The sequence below is a fragment of the Sus scrofa genome, chromosome 16 (assembly GCF_054392235.1).
Source record: "Sus scrofa isolate SSC_HxYL_T2T_F1_AM1 chromosome 16, Sscrofa_HxYL_maternal_Yorkshire_Landrace_v2.0, whole genome shotgun sequence".
Lineage (NCBI taxonomy): Eukaryota > Metazoa > Chordata > Mammalia > Artiodactyla > Suidae > Sus > Sus scrofa.
In genome coordinates this window covers 56,371,328-56,388,240 of record NC_139398.1, presented here as the reverse complement: position 1 = coordinate 56,388,240, position 16,913 = coordinate 56,371,328, and the positions used below count along the sequence as shown (strand labels likewise).

The window sequence follows — 16,913 nt, the reverse complement described above, 5'->3', positions numbered from 1 at the left end:
ACCAATGGAACAGAACAGAGAACCCAGAAATAAACACAGACATCTACAGTCAATTAATCTTTCACAAAAGAGGCAAAAATGTAAAATGGGAAATAGACAGTTTTTTCAGCAAGTGATGCTGGGAAAACTGGACAGCTGTATGCAAATCAACGAAACTGGAACACACCCTCACACCATACATAAAAATAAACTCAAAATGTCTTAAAGACTTAAATGTAAGACAAGACACCATCAAACTCCTAGAAGCAAACATAGGCAAAACATTCTCTGATATCAACTGTACAAATGTTTTCTCAGGTCAGTCTCCCAAAGCAATAAAAGCAAAAATAAACCAATGGGACCTAATCAAACTGATAAGCTTTTTCAGAGCAAAGGAAACCATAAATTAAAAAAAAAAAAGACAACTTACAGAATGGGAGAAATTAGTTTCAAACGATGCAACTGACAAGGGCTTAATCTCTAAAACATATAAACAACTTAAACAAGTCAAAAGCAAAAAAGCCAACAACCCAACTGAAAAATGGGCAAAAGACATTTCTCCAAAGAAGATATACAGATGACCAACAAGCGCATGAGAAAATGCTCAACATCCCTAATTATTAGAGAAATGCAAATCAAAATTATTATGAGGTACCACCTCACAACAGTCAGAATGACCATCATTAATAAGTCCACAAACAACAAATGCTGGAGAGGGTATGGAGAAAACGGAACCCTCTTGCACTGTTGGTGGGAATGTAAACTGCTACAACCACAATGGAAAACAGTATGGAGATACCTTAGAAAACTATACATAGAATTACCATATGACCCCGCAATCCCACTCCTGGACATATATCTGGACAAAACTTTCCTTGAAAAAGACACAGGCACCTGCATGTCCACTGCAGCACTATTCACAATAGCCAAGACATGGAAACAACCCACATGTCCATCGAGAGATGATTGGATTCGGAAGAGGTGGTATATATACACAATGGAATACTACTCAGCCATAGAAAAGAACCAATTAATGTCATTTGCAGCAACATGGATGGAACTAGACACTCTCATACGAAGTGAAGTCAGAAAGAAAAAGACAAATACCATATGATATCACTTATATCTGGAATTTAATATACAGCAATAAATGAACCTTTCCACAGAAAAGAAAATCATGGACATAGAGAACAGACTTGTGGCTGCCAAGGGGAAAGGGGAGGGAGTGGGATGGATTGGGAATTTGGAGTTAATAGATGCAAACTATTACCTTTGGAATGGATAAGCAATGCGATCCTGCTGTATAGCACTGGGAACTATATCTAGTCACTCATGATGGAGCATAATGTGAGAAAAAAACATATGTATACATGTATGGGTAACGGGGTCACTTTGCTGTGCAGTAGAAAATTGACAGAACACGTAAACCAGCTATAATGGAAAAAATAAAAATCATTATACAATTAAAAAAAAAGAAAAGAAAAGTATTCTTGGAGTTCCCATTGTGGTGCAGCGGAAACAAATCCAATTAGGAACTGTGAGGTGGTGGGTTCAATCCCTGGCCTCACTCAGTGGGTTAAGGATCCAGCACTGCTGTGGGCTGTGGATCTGATGTTGCTGTGGCTATGGCTGGCAGCTGTAGGTCCGACTGGATCCCTAGCCAGGGAACCCCCATATGCTTCCAGTATGGCCCTAAAAAAAAGGAAGAATAGGAAAGCATTCTTCCAGAAATGGACAACTGTTAGACATGATAAGTGATACAGTTATCTGCACTGTCATAGCAAACCTCTCCCTTTTCAGTACAGTCCCCAGACTAGGAACTTGCTTATGGTGAGTAGAAAAAGGGACTGATTTTCTTCTATTTTCTCTAGGAGAAGTAGCTAAGGAACACAAATTACTTGCTGAAGAACAATATACAAGCACAAAGTCAGTTACAAGGCAACCTATCACAACCTAGGGAAGTAACTTATAAATATGCAACTGAAAGCCTTTAATATTTTATCCATAGCCATAGACAGATTTCTTTATAAGACAATCTTGGATGGCACCAGTTTGCAAAATGTTTTCACTACTAACCACCCAAAGAAAAGTTTTTTCAAAACACTGCTGCCATCCAGTATATACACACACACACAAATCAAAAACAAATATTTTATGTTGCAATAAGATACAGGCAACACTTTCTACTTTTACTCTATTATATTTAAGGTTTCCAGATAAAATACAAGATGTCTGATTAAATTTGGATTTCAAATAAATAATAATTTTTAGTAAAAGTATGCCCTATATATTGCATGAAATATACTTACACTAAAAATTTATTCACTGTTTAGCTGGAAATTATAATTTAATGGGTGTCTTGTGTTTTTATTTTCTAAATTTGCCAGTCCAAATCATAGTTCCTTTTTTGGCAATGCCCACCATATTAAATTGATTTTCATGAGCCACTTAGGAGTCTCTTCCCACAGCTTGACAAACACTGCTGTTTGGGTGTAAAACTCTAACAAAACTATTGCAGCTTCCCCCCTCAAAATAAGAAATTAAGTAGAAGATGAAGAGAGATTAGAATTTAGGGGGGAAAAAAAGTAGCCACTAAAAAAATCTCAGCAAAGAAGTTATTAATATGAGAGGATGTTGCATGGCAACAAACCAACTTTCTCCTGCTACTTGTTCCTGCATTTCAAAAATGTTAAGTCCTCCAAAACCTTTCCAAACAAACTGAAATGGGTCAAACAGAATACCATCTCTAAAAACCTATTTAACAACAAAATTATGATATGATAACTAAATGGACAATTTATCCTCAATTCCTATAATGTAGATCAATGTCTCATGAAAGTTAGAAAACCAATCATTCAATTATTTGGTTAAATATCTTGGCTGCAGAAATTGTATAGTCTTATTATCTACCTTAGTAATTATAACAAAACTGGAATTAAATACAAAATTTTAAATTATCTGCACAAGTACTTAAGAAATTAACTTGAGGTAAAGTTTAAAAATTGTTTTTAAAAAAATCTGAATTGTGCAGCAGACACAATTAAACCAAAAGGTGTGGGGGTGGGGGACGGGGGACAATGCACATATATATACTCTACAACATTATGGTAACACTGGAAATATCATATTTTTAGGTATAAAAATAACCAAAGGCAATTCTTGAGAGACAAGATTAACATACCTTTGGAAGCTCTTCAATCTGATTAGCATCTAAATAGAGCTCCTCCAAAGTTTTTTCAAAAGTAAAAATCTCTTTGGGAACCTGTTCCAAACTGCAATGAGAATAATCAAGAGTGGTGACAGTCTCCTCTTCTCCTCGTAGACAACGACATGGTACCAACCGCACAAATAAACTTCGTTTTGTAGTCATTTTTAGACACTGCAATAAGCAAACAAAAAATAAATTTAGAACATGTATTAATTTTCAAAGCAAATTATTCCAATTCAATTCTTACAATTTATATATTACAGATAAATATCTCCTCCCCTACCCAAACTCAATGCATTTAACACTGCTTTACATATCAAAATTTATACATAGTGAATTTCGAATTAAACTCAAGAACTTTTGTACTTCACAAAATTATCCTTTAAGTAATCATTTATATGCTTCTATAAGAACTATGCCTTATGAGATTGCTCAACCTCAATAAGAAAAACTCTAATATAGGAGTTCTCATTGTGGTGTAGCAGAAACAAATCTGACTAGTACCCATGAAGATGCAGGTTCAATTCCTGTCCTTGCTCAGTGGGCTGGGGATCTGGCATTGCTGAAAGCTGTAGTATAGGTCACAGAGGTGGCTCAGGTCCCAAGCTGCTGTGGCTGTGGTGTAGGCTGGCAGCTGAAGCTCTGATTGGACCCTTAATCTGGAAACTTCCATATGCCATGGGTGCAGCCCTAAAAAGCAAAAAAAGAAAAACCCTAATACAACAACAATATTTCTTTACTTTCTGACTAAGAGCTATTTCTTACTTAAGAATTTGACTATATGCAGTTCTGAGCAGAAAGTGGGAGTACAAAGATATGCTCAGGTCTCCTAACCAGCTATTAACTTTCCTGCAACTCCCCCACATCAAAATTCCGTATTTGTTTCTATTAATTTTGGTCTTTTAATTTTTCTAGAATTTACAGTTCGTATATTTGTTTAAAATTACACACTAGAGAAGAAACTTTCTTCAATAACATGCAAACTATTTCAATCTAATTGAGTTAAGTTTCATTTCTCAATTAGTGAAAATTCTCAAGGCTAATTTTATTAAGAAGGCAATGTACATACAGAAGTTAATTCTAACTAGGCTAACATTATATTATCAAAGAAAGGCCTACTTCAACAAGTAAGAATGACTGTTGAGTTCCCCGTCGTGGCGCAGTGCAAACAAATCCGACTAGGAGCCATGAGCCTGACCTCCCATGCCACTCTGCCCTAAAACAGGTATGTAAACTTCTCAGGTGAAAGGTGTCCTCCCTGTACTAGGAGGTGTCCAGAAGACAAAGAGAGAAGAATCCTAACAAACAGTACTTGTTAAATTTCCTACAGTTTACTACATTTACTTCATACTCTTTGACCTATCATATTCCTACACAACTATCTATTCTTCATCATACATGGCATAAAAATACTGTTTCTTCAACTGTCTTCCTTTCCTTACAAAGCTCCCTGTGCCACTTAAAACTTAAACAAATGTGTACACGTTTTTTCCTGTTAATCTTTGTCAGTTTAAATCTCAGACCTAGCCAGGAACCCCAACAGAGTGAAGGAAAATTGTCCCTCCCTTAAACTATGTCAAACACCAAATGTTTCTATCTAAAATTTCTGTCTCATAGGGATGTAATGTACAACCTGGTGACTGTAGCTAACAATACTGTATTGCCTATTTGAAAGTTGCCAAGAGAGTAGATCTTTAAAAGTTCTCATCACAAGAAAAAAAACCTTTCGTTACTATGTATGGTGACGGATATTAGACATATGGTAAGGATCATTTTGCAATATATACAAATACTAAATCATTATTTTGTATATTTGACACTAATATGTCAATTACACCTCAATAAAAAACTTTTGTTGATAAAGTTTATGAAAAATACTTAATCCATATTTATATGAAGGTGTATTTTACTGCTAAGAATAAGCATTTTTGGAGTTCCCATTGTGGCTCAGTGGTTAACGGATCCGACTAGGAACCATGAGGTTGCGGGTTCAATCCCTGGCCTCACTCAGTGGGTTAAGGATCTGGCGTTGCCATGAGTTGTGGTGTAGGTCGCAGACAAGGCTCTCATCTGGCATTGCTGTGGCTCTGGTGTAGGCTGGCAGCAACAGCTCCGATTGGACCCCTAGCCTGGGAACCTCCATATGCGGCAGGTACAGCCCTAAAAAGACAAAAAGACCAAAAAAAAAAAAAAAAAAGAACAATTTAGACCTCAGATTAAACTCAGTGGGCCTTGAGTCAGTATAAAAATGGACCCCAATTTAGTAGACTAAAAACTGCTAACTGATACAAAAGAAGGGGGACCTTAGGCTATTTAAGGCAGAAGAGGAAGGTACCATATGAAAGAGAAATAAATGAGTAACAAGACCCAATGAGATCCTCCTTTACACAATACTACAAGGAAATAAACCAAAGGGAGAAAGGCTGGCCTGATCTGAACAGGAAATGATCAACATGGGAACTGCTAATTAGAATTTAAGTACTGTGTTAAGTACAAATCGGACTTAAAACGACAGACAAAAAAAAATTCTAATCAATGGAGGAAGAGAAGCCAACCAAGAAATAAGACATAATAATAACTCAAACACTTTCTAACAAAAGAAATTAAAATTACTTACCACTAGGTTGAATTTATCTCCCTGATGTTTCTTAATTGAGCCAACATTCTATGGAAACCCAAAAAAGAAAAAATTAGCAATAAAATAGATCTTTATGACTTTAAGAACATCTTCTTTCCTAATTCCATATTTATCTCAAAATGTAAATTACAATTCTCAATAATTCAGCAGCAAAAACTGACACACACAAATTTGCTAACTTCTAAATACATGGCTATCTTAATCAGTCACTGGATTTATTATTCAGAATACCTTTGTAAACTATTGAGAGCCCTCATTTATATATCAAATAACTATACCTATTTACCATTAAAATCCCACTTATTTGAGCTTACTGAGAAACAATAAAGATTTCCCAATCAAATAAACTCTAATCACCAAATATATTTAAATTTACTTTTTGATGGTTCTATGGCAGACACTGTTAATTGCTCATCAGAGTCTATTCCCCCTTTACAGAATTTTTCTTTATTCACAATGGTAATGGATCCTGCTAAAATCCACTTTTGAGATGTTCAAAAAGAGTGGGCAGTACAGATCAATGATATATACTCTAAAGTCTGCTTTGGCAGAATGGGGGTTGATTCTGGGAAAACATTTGCTTTTCTTATCCAAGGACAAATGTGAACACAATATGTCTACTGCTACAACAACCATCCTATGACTATGAGTCAACAAGCATGAAGATTAAAAACCAACTGGAGGAGTTCCCTGGTAGCTCAGTGAGTTAAGGATCCAGTGTTGTCACTGCTATCATTCTAGTTACTGGTGTGGCACAGGTTTAATCCCTGTCCCAGGAACTTCCATATGGCATGGATGCCATGAAAGAAAAATAAATAAATAAATAAATAATAAATAACTGATTCTTCAAATTTAAAAAAAATAAAAACCAACTGGAAGAGTTCCCATCATGGCACAGCGGAAACGAATCCGACTAGGAACCATGAGGTTGCGGGTTTCATCCCTAGCCTCTCAGTGGGTCAAGGATCTGGCGTTGCCGTGAGCTGTGGTGTAGGTCACAAACGCGGCTCGGATCTGGTGTTGCTGTGGCTGTGGTATAGGCCAGTGGCTAAAGCTCTGTTTAGATCCCTAGCTTTGGAACCTCCATATGCCATGAGTGCAGCCCTAAAAAAAGACAAAAAGACATAAAGACAAAAAAAAAAAAGAGACAGAGGGGAAAAAAAAAAAAAACAATTGGAGTTTCTGTTGTGGAGCAGCAGAAAAGAATCTGACTAGTATCCACGAAGATTCAGGTTTGATCCCTGGACTCGCTCAGTGGGTTAAGGATCTGGTGTTGCCGTGAGCTGTGGTGTAGGTCACAGACGTAGCTCGGATCCTGCATTGCTGTGGCTGTGGTGTAGGCCAGCAGCGGTAGCTCCAATTTGACCCTAGGCTGGGAACTTCCACATGCTATGGGTGTGGCCCTAAAAATAAATAAATAAACATATAAATATATAAATAAACAAACAACTAATAAGGGTGACAGTGTACAAAGGCAAAACAAGCTGGGGGGTCTCTCACAGCTCTGCTAAGTAACTGAACCAACACTATCTACAGAAGTATCTGGATTTCTTGGTATAAAAGAAAAATAAATCCCCTATTTGCTTAAATTACTGCTAAGTTCTGTACCTGTAATCAACACATCCCAAAATGAGAGCCCTAAAACCAAAACAATAGCATTAATAAAAAGTATATACATCATAAGTAACCTTTTTCTTAAAAATTCAGTGACTTTAATAAATACTTGTTTCAGAATCTTACGGCGTCACTCTAAATAGATTGGGCTATTTGTTTCTACACTAAATGGTTTAGAACTACTGAGTTGTTTAACCTTCTCCACAAATTCTACCTACAGTACAGGCCACAAAAAAAGTATCTTTGCTTGTAGCAAGCAAGATGAGACTTAATCTGTCATTCAAAATACTCCCACACAGTGATCGCCTAGTAAAATGGAACTGCCAATGAACTGAAATGGAATAAGACTATAAAAGGAGCAGGTTAAAGAAAAAAGAAAAGTTTATGTTTAGAGACTTTAGTTTGAAATATCTGAAAGATGTCCTAGTGGGATCCTTAGTAGGCACTGGATACAAATATTCAGAGATGTGTGGGAATCCAAATTGAGGATATAAATTTGGAAGTTATCTCTTTAAAAATGATGTGTTAGGTAATGAAATTAGAAGAAAGAATCAAGAGCATAAATGTGGATAGAAAAGAGAACAAGTCAAAAGAGAGAGCCTACACCACAGCCACAGCAACATAGGATTCCAGCCAGATCTTCGACCTACACCACAGCTCACAGCAACGCCAGACCCTTAACCAACTGAACAAGGCCAGGGATCAAGCCGGCAACCTCATGGTTCCTAGTCAGATTCATGTCTGCCATGCCACAATGGGAACTCCCTACAGTATATATTCTTAAATCATAGTGCACCTTCAAATAATAATACACCATTCTAATTATGCTATGTAATTTTATACATGATCTAACAAATGTCAAAGAGTATAATTTATGTTTATTCCCATATATTTCATGCTATCATAAATTTACTTCTACATATTATAAATCCCACAGGTGTTTTTTGCTTTATACTATTCAACTGTAATTTATATAAACTTAAGAACTAGAAAAGACTTTTATATTTATTCACATACAATTTCTTAGTTTATATCTTACGAAAGATTTGCTATCAAGCCTATTTGAACAGTTTTTTTTTTTTTTAAGATACTGCATTTTTCAGTTCTAGGATCTGCATTTGGAGTTTTTTTCAATGTTTCCATTACTCTCCTGCAATACTCAACCCCTCCTCACATATTATCCTGTAAATTGCTTTAAAATCACTGACTCCTAACTCTAATAACTGGATCATCTGTAAGTCTGTTGAGGTCCCTCCCTCCACCAAACTCTTCTAATTTGGGTATCTCTTCTAATTTATTTTCATTCCTTTCTCTTTCTTTTTTTCTGGAGGAGGGGAGGGACTGCACCCATGGATCGAACACACACCACAGCAGTACAACACCAGGTCCTTAACCTGCTGAACCAACAGGCAGTGCACTCCAAGTCTGCTTTTGTTAATTGCTTTCTCTTAACTATATAATCTTATCAGCTGTTTGTGTGTTTATAATTTTTCATAGTATTCTAGATGCTTTTTATAAAATAACAGTTGAGAATTGAGTATAATCTTGTTTTGTTAAGTTTTACCTATTTCCCAGTCTATAATCTTCTCTCAGGATGAGTGACTGATAATTCAGATTCCTAGAAGAATCAATTTGAGCTAGGACTGGTTGCAGCTTTAATTAGAGTGAATTCATCTGTGATCAATTCAACTTCCAATTTCCCATCCCAACCACAGCCATATGTTTTTTATCTTGTCAAAATTCGAGATAGGAAGAATCTGGGCTGCTGGGCTGTAGTTTCAGCTATTTTTGATTCAGTTTATCTTAAGATACGCCTTCAGCATGGTCCCATAATTGAAGAACCATTAGAATTTTCAGGAATATACATTTCTCCAGGTTTTTGAACCCCTCCTCTACTCTTTATACAAAATTCAAGGTGGATAAAATTATTGGGCTTAATGACTTTTTGCCTTTGGGATTCTATCAGATTTCTATCCCTTCCAAAAAGCCCACATGGTCATGTGAGGACTGGATGATTTATCTTCACTCCTTCAGTCTTTCCACTTATGGCAAGTCCTCCTTTCTCATCCTATACTGAAACCAGGTGGGAAACAGCCACACTCTTGACTCACCTATGAGAGGTCCATGTATCTCTAGAAATCAGTTCACTAAGGTTTCCTTGATTCCACTGATTTTTTGCTAGCTTTTTTTGTTTGTTTGTTTGTTTGTTTTGTTTTTTCTAGGGCTGCAACCACGGCATATGGAGGTTCCCAGGCTAGGGGTCTAATTGGAGTTGTAGCCGCTGGCCTACACCAGAGCCACAACAACTCGGGATCCAAGCCACATCTGCAACCTACACCACAGCTCACGGCAACGCCATATCCTTAACCCACTGAGCAAGGCCAGGGATCGAACCAGCAACCTCATGGTCCCTAGTCGGATTCATTAACCACCAAGCCACAACGGGAACTCCCTTTGCTAGCTCTTTTTCTTTTCTTAAGTATGATTTTTATTCTTTATAGGTTTCCTTTATTCTTAGCAGGGGACTAAAGGGCTTTTGTTGCCCCCCCATACATTAACTAGAAGCAGATACTTAGGAGATTTCCAGAGTAGATGAAATAGTTCTGTTTATAGAAAAGATACTGCCATGGAAGATATCCACTCTCATTCATCCTTTTGTGGGGGCGGGGGAAACTTGGTCAAGATAGAGGAAAAATCTTCAGAATTCTCCTCCATCGTAGTTTAGAAAGAATGACAATTTACAGAACAAAAAGAGGGCTTGATTATTTTTACAGAAAAATCTTGCATTCCACAGCTAGAAATAAGACTACAAACAGCACAGATAGGATTGGTTTACTTAACTCTGAAAGCCTAACATTGATCATTCCATAATCAGAGGGAGGAAGCAGAGAGAGAATTAGGAAAGAAAGTAGCTCAGAATGGCTCATAACCAAACTTAGGGAAGGTGAAACTGTGCCAAAGAGGAATACTGTGAGTCAGTTTCAACTTTTTCTAACATATAGTTGGTTCTGTTATTTTCAACAATAGGTCAATAAAAGCAGTGCAAAGAGACATTTATAGCAGTATGTGTCACAAACATATATTCACAATAATGTTACTTAATGTAATGTGGCAGAAAATTAGATCTTGGCCTTATTTCAAACCCAGAAATACTTTCTCATATGGTCCTTGACCAGATTCTAAACTATTCCCATAACACAATCCTGCGGCAGGATTAACTTCCTTGTGTGTGTTTCCTTATTTCTCTTCCTAGCTCTGGGCCAGAATAAATTCCAATCTTCCTAGTTTCTGCTAATGACTTGTAACACCCTCTTTTTCTCCTCGAACTCATAACTCAGGGTTTGGGAGGGCTTGACGGGAACAGAACAAGATGGTCAAATAAACCAAAGAGAATCCTAGTTCTCTAAAATATTCTAAGTAACAACTGATTTTGACCACATGCAGCAATACAACATACCAATTAGGTGTGTTTTTCCTCTCATCTTTTTTTTTCTCTTTTTTTGTGTGTGTGTTTTTTGTTTTTTGTTTTATAGCCACACCTGCAGCATACAGAAATTCATGGGCTAGGGGTCAAATCACAGCTGCAGCTGGGGCCTATACCACATCCATGGCAACACCAGATCAGAGCCACATCTGCAACCTATGCCACAGCTTGCCACAATGCCAGATTCTTAACCCCTGAGCAAGGCTAGGGATTGAATCCACATCCTCACAATGTCAGTCCTTAACCCTCTGAGCCATGAGGGGAACTTCCCTTGCATCTTAAAAAGGACCTCTCCTGAAGGTATCTCTAGTTATCAACTCATTTCTCTGTTCCCCTTTATAGAAAATTCAAAACAAGTTGTCTATATATATTGTCTTCAGTTATTTCAATTGTCCTCAAACCCACTCTAATCACACTTTTGTTCCATCAATGGAAACTGTTCTTCCTAGATTATTAATGGCCTACATACTGCCAAATCCAACAAACAATTCCAAGTTCATATCTCACTTGACTTAGTAGCATTACTCCCCACTACTTTACCCACTTTCTTTACTTAGCTTCCAAAATACTATATCCTCCCAATTTTGTTCCTACACCACCACTGGTCACACCTCAGTCTCCTTCTCTAGTCACTTTATTTTACGTTAACCTTTTAACACAATATAGTAACAGAAAACATAAACGCTGGCCCTCTTCTCTATCTACACTAGTACCCTTGGTGATCGTCCAGTTTCAAATCCTAAAATATCACCAACTCTTTAAAAACTCTAATGATACCTGTCTTCATTTGGGTTCTCCCCAAAACAAAAGCTGAGGTAAGGAGCTGAGTGCAGGTGGCTTGTCTAAGAAATGACCTGAGGGAGCAGTTAAAATATGAGAGGAGGAAAAGTCAAAATAAGGCATGGCATATTACCTAAGTCATCCCCCTAAGGACAGCAGGGACTCATTCTACTTAAACTCCCTGAGAAGCACAAAAGAGGTCTTAGAATTGTCTGCCTATAGGATGAGAGGTAAGCTGTTATCTATCTGCTCCTGTCTCCCATTGGTTAAGCATTAACTTTCCCAAACAGCCCATGCTTGCTTTCTTCTCTAGCTGGCCTCTCACAGCAGAGAAACCACTGGGGCTTTCACTAAGAAGGGCACCTTAAGATGACTCTGAGCTCTCATTGCACTTTTTCTTGAACCTAGGTTTAAAATTAGAAGTAAGCCAAGAAGACGTGATGCTAGACACCAGAATGGTCTGATGCACTGAAGACTGGACTCCTCACATTAACCCTAGACTTGCATATTCAATTTCCTGTTCTATGTCTTCATTTACTGGAGGGATTGAAAGGAAAAAGCAGGAATTAATGATTTACAAAAAAAGAAGTAGAATGATAAATGAATACAACAGCTGGGTTCTGCTTCTGACAGGACTATCAGAATATAAACATTAAGAACAGACAATTTCCTAGCAAGTATAATGATACAAAACATACTAGCAGAAATCCAAGATGGGAACTTTGTAGCAAAGATAAAAAGCATTTTTGTATTTTGAAGTAAACACAGACTTTTATCATAGACCCTTATCAGATAGCAAAACAAAAAGGCATTTAAAAATAAATTACTAAGTTTAAATATATAAATTAAATTTTTCATGACTTTTTATCAAGATATAAATAACAAAACTGTCTCAAGAAATTAAAAAGGAGTTCCCGTCATGACTTAGCGGAAACAAATCTGACTAGCATCCGTGAGGACATAGGTTTGATCCCTGGCCTCGCTCAGTGGGTTAAGGATCCGGTGTTGCTGTGAGCTGTGGTGTAGGTCACAGCATGGCTCGAATCTGATGTTGCTGCGACTCTGGTGCAGGCCCACAGCTTTAGCTTGGGGACCTCCATGTGCCATGAGTACAGCCCTAAAAAACAAAAATAAATAAAAGGAAAAAACGAAATCAAAAAACATAGGGAGTTTTATTATGGCTCAGCAGGTCAAGGATCTGGCATTGTCACCGTAGTGATTAAGGTTGCTGCTATGGCACAGGTTTATTCCCTGGCCCAGGAACTTCTACATGTTGGAGGCACGGACAAAAAAAAGAAGAGGAGGAGGAGGGAGAAGAGGAGGAGAAGAAAATCATGGGTGAGATGTAAAGGTTTCAGTAAGTTACTTCTAAACACCTAAGTGCTTGCAAACTTTCAAGGACTGCAATCTGGTCAACAAGGTTCAGGACTCATAAAAAATATGGAAAACTTCCCAATTCATATTACAAGTTCAGTATAATTATGATATCAACACCTATCAAAGTCAGCATAATGTATCCATATAACAATCATGTTCAAGAATACCACAAAAAAAGAGTTCCCTTATGGCTCAGCTGGTTAAGGATTCAGTGATGTCACTGCTGTGGCCCTGGTTACAGCTGTAGTGCATAGGCCGGCAAGTGCAGCTCCAATATGAGCCCCATCCCAGGAATTGGAGCTACAGCTGAAACCTACGACAAAGCCACAGCAAGGCATATCCAAGCCTCATCTTTGACCTATGCTGCAGCTTGTGGCAATTTGATTCTTAACCCACTGAGGGAGGCCAAGGATCAACCCCGCATCCTCACAGACACTATGTCAGGTTATTAACCCACTGAGCCATAACAGGAACTCCGGATTTTACTGTATGTGCATTGCAGCTCAACTGAAAAATAGCTTTAGAAAAAAACAAAAATACCAGGACAGTGGGTAATGCCACTATGATGTGTTAATAGATTCCAAATTGATTTCCTAATCCTATTCAGTTAGCACCCGACTTTTTACTTAAATTAATTTTACTACCTTTCTTCTCCCTTTAAAAATTTAAGTTACTTATACCCAAAATTGCCATATCTAATAGCAATGCACAACTTTACTGAATCAAATCCTTTGTTCAGGTGAAGCCTTTCTACCTTACTACAGATTCCTTCTTTCCACCTGACACTTCAATATGCTAATTACTTCTTTGGTTCTTTAAATGTATTTTAAATGAAACTGCCTATAAATAAAATGTTTTTATGCAGTGTGTACACTGCCCTAGAAACTGAGCCAAACCTGTTGAAAAGCATGACCTGATTTGTGAATCCCGGACACAAGGTCCACAGTGCTTGAAATTCCACCATTAGTTATTTACTTTGGACACTCTCCAAACAACCTCTATTAAAATGCAAATCCACCTGGTGAAGACAAGGCCCTAATTTCTTAAAGTGAATTTCTTTATGTTTTTTCCTAAGTTCAAGAGAAAAGAAGCTATAAAGCAAGAACCATGAGCAAAGTGGTAGAAATCAGCAAACAAACGTGTGCACACACACGAGAGGCCGGTATGAAATCCTCGTTTTTCTGTAAAGCTAATATGTTTGTTTTGAAGTTAACCTGATTATGATTATAAACACCACAAACCTTCCAAAGAAAACCAGATCAGTCTTAACACTTTGTTACAGAAGGATTTTTTAAAAGCTTAACTAACAGTTGTATGTAAAGCTTAAAAATATCACTTGAATCAAGTCTTATGTATGAAAAGTTTCACTGTAGGATTCCAATTAATATTTTAAGTATAATATTTATAATTTTATTAACTCATCCCCCAAATCTCTTAGGGATGAAGACACCTATTTTTTTTAAGTAAAATAGCATCATATATGTATAAAAGAACAGCAGAAAAACAAAATTTTAAGCTAATGTTCTACCCTCTACTTAAATCTTCTTAGGTTTACCTAATTTATAGTGGGTGAAATTAGCCTTGACTGTTCTTCTTTTTTTCAACTTTTTTCTTTTTTTTTTTCCTTTTTAGGACTACACCTATGGCATATGGAAGTTCCTAGGCTAGGGGTTGAATCAGAGCTGCAGCTGCTGACCTATGCCACAGCAATGCCAGATCCAAGCTGCATCTATGACCTATACCACAGCTCACCACAAGGCCAGATCCTTAACCCACTGAGTGAGGCCAGGGATTCAACTGAGCCGCAACAGGAACTCCCTAGTTTTTATTTTTCAAACATTACTTTTTAAGTACTTTTTTCTTTTTTTTTTAAATGAAGTATAGTTAATTTACAATGCTGTTAGTGTCAAGAGTATAACAAAGTGATCCAGTTATACATGTATACATTCTTCTTCAGACTCTTTTCCTGTGCTTTTTTTTTTAAAGTAACTAATTTCTTTAAAATTCTCTATAGAAAGGGAAGTGGGAAAATGTTAGCACAGCTAAGAACTGTGCTTTGTGCCAAGTTCATTCACAAATTGAACTGTGAGATTCCTCTAAATCAGGTATTACATGCACATTTAAATATAAACAGGGCAATAAGAGGCAAGTCTTAAGGCTCCAAGTATAACAGTATTCCATGTGATTAATGATTCTCAATGAATGTCAAGACACTTTAGGTCCCAAAACATCAAAGACCCTCCCAAGGAAACAGAAATAAAAACAAAAATAAACCAATCAGACCTAATCAAACTTACAAGCTTTTGCACAACAAAGGAAACCATTAAAAAAAAAAAAGATAACCTAGGAATGGGAAAATATAGTTTCAAATGATGCAACTGACAAGGTCTTAATCTCTAAAATATTCTAACAACTTATACAACTCAACAGCAAAACAAACAAACAAATGAACAAAACCCAACTGAAAAATGGGCAGAAGACCTGAATAGACATTTCGCCAAAGAAGACACTCAGATGGCCATAGGCACATGAAAAAATTCTCAACATCACTAACTGTTAGAGAAATGCAAATCAAAACTGCAATGAGGTACCATCTCACACCGGTCAGAATGGCTGTCATTAACAAGTCAACAACAAATGCTGGAGAGGGTGTGGAGAAAAGGGAATCCTCCTTCACTGTTGGTGGGAATGTAAACTGGTACAACCACTATGGAAAATAGTATGGAGGTACCTCAAAAAACTAAATATAGAACTACCAGATGACCCAGCCATCCCACTCCTGGGCATATACCTGGACAAAACTTTCACTGAAAAAGATACACGCACCTGTATGTTCACTGCAGCACTATTCACAATAGCCAAGACATGGAAACAACCTAAATGTCCATCTTGACAGATGAATGGATTAAGAAGATGTGGTATATATACACAATGGAATACCACTCAGCCATAAAAAAGAACAAAATAATGCCATTTGCAGCAACATGGATGCAACTAAAGACTCTCATAGTAGTGAAGTCAGAAAAAGAAAGACAAATACCATGTGATATCACTTATATCTGGAATCTAATAAACGGCACAAATGAAACAAACTCGTGGACTTGGAGAATAGACTTGTGGTTGCCAAGGGGGAGTGGGAAGGAATGGGATGGACTGGGAGTTTGGGGTTAGTAGATGAAAACTATTGCATTTAGAGTGGATAAGCAATGAGATCCTGCTATATATATATAGCACAGGGAACTTTAGGCACTTGTGAAGGAACATGATGGAAGATAATGAGAAAACGAATGACCAACATGATAATAATTCCATTTTCAATATTCCTATTGAGAAAACACCTATAGGCATGTGAATTTGGGAGTCTTTTGCAATATAACTCCATGGTGTATGGGTGGAAATAATTCTAAAATTTCAACAGATATTTTATCTATACCAAAGTAGATGATAAGAAAAAAATGACACAGCAGCCACATTTAGAATAACTTCTCAATTCCCAATGACCCCTTCTTTCTCTAAAAAAGGTGACCACAAATCATAAGATATTACTTTCATGTAATTTAAAAAATACAGCCTTTAAGGCAATAAAATGAAGCAAAGACAGTCTTTTCAACAAATGGTGCCAGAACAACCAGACAACTACATGCAAAGACTAAACCAAGACATAAACCTTACACTTGTCATAAAAACTAACTCAAAATGGATTATAGACTTAAATGTAAAACATGAAACTATAAAACTCCTACAACACAACACAGAAGAAAACCTAAATGACCCCTGGGTATGGCAATGATTTTTTAGATACAACATCAAAGGCAAAATCCATGGAAGAAATA

General features: G+C 37.0%; 1 protein-coding gene and 1 long non-coding RNA gene across 31 annotated transcripts in view; both read right to left on the bottom strand.

Annotated features, from left to right (window-relative positions):
• Window positions 1-16,913, bottom strand: part of ERBIN (erbb2 interacting protein) — a 183,553-nt gene that overhangs the window by 80,938 nt on the left and 85,702 nt on the right. For all 30 annotated transcript variants that reach the window (XM_085002372.1, XM_085002379.1, XM_085002374.1 and 27 more), the window contains 2 exons: window positions 5,805-5,852; window positions 3,161-3,358 (listed from right to left, as the gene is read on the bottom strand). In XM_085002372.1, coding sequence (XP_084858498.1) covers window positions 3,161-3,358; window positions 5,805-5,852 — 246 coding nt within the window. The remainder of the gene's footprint in view (window positions 1-3,160; window positions 3,359-5,804; window positions 5,853-16,913) is intronic.
• LOC146395588 (uncharacterized) lies at window positions 8,753-15,304 on the bottom strand. The gene is made up of 2 exons (XR_014831477.1): window positions 12,735-15,304; window positions 8,753-9,782 (listed from the first exon to the last, which is right to left on the bottom strand). It is a non-coding gene; the product is annotated as an uncharacterized LOC146395588 (long non-coding RNA).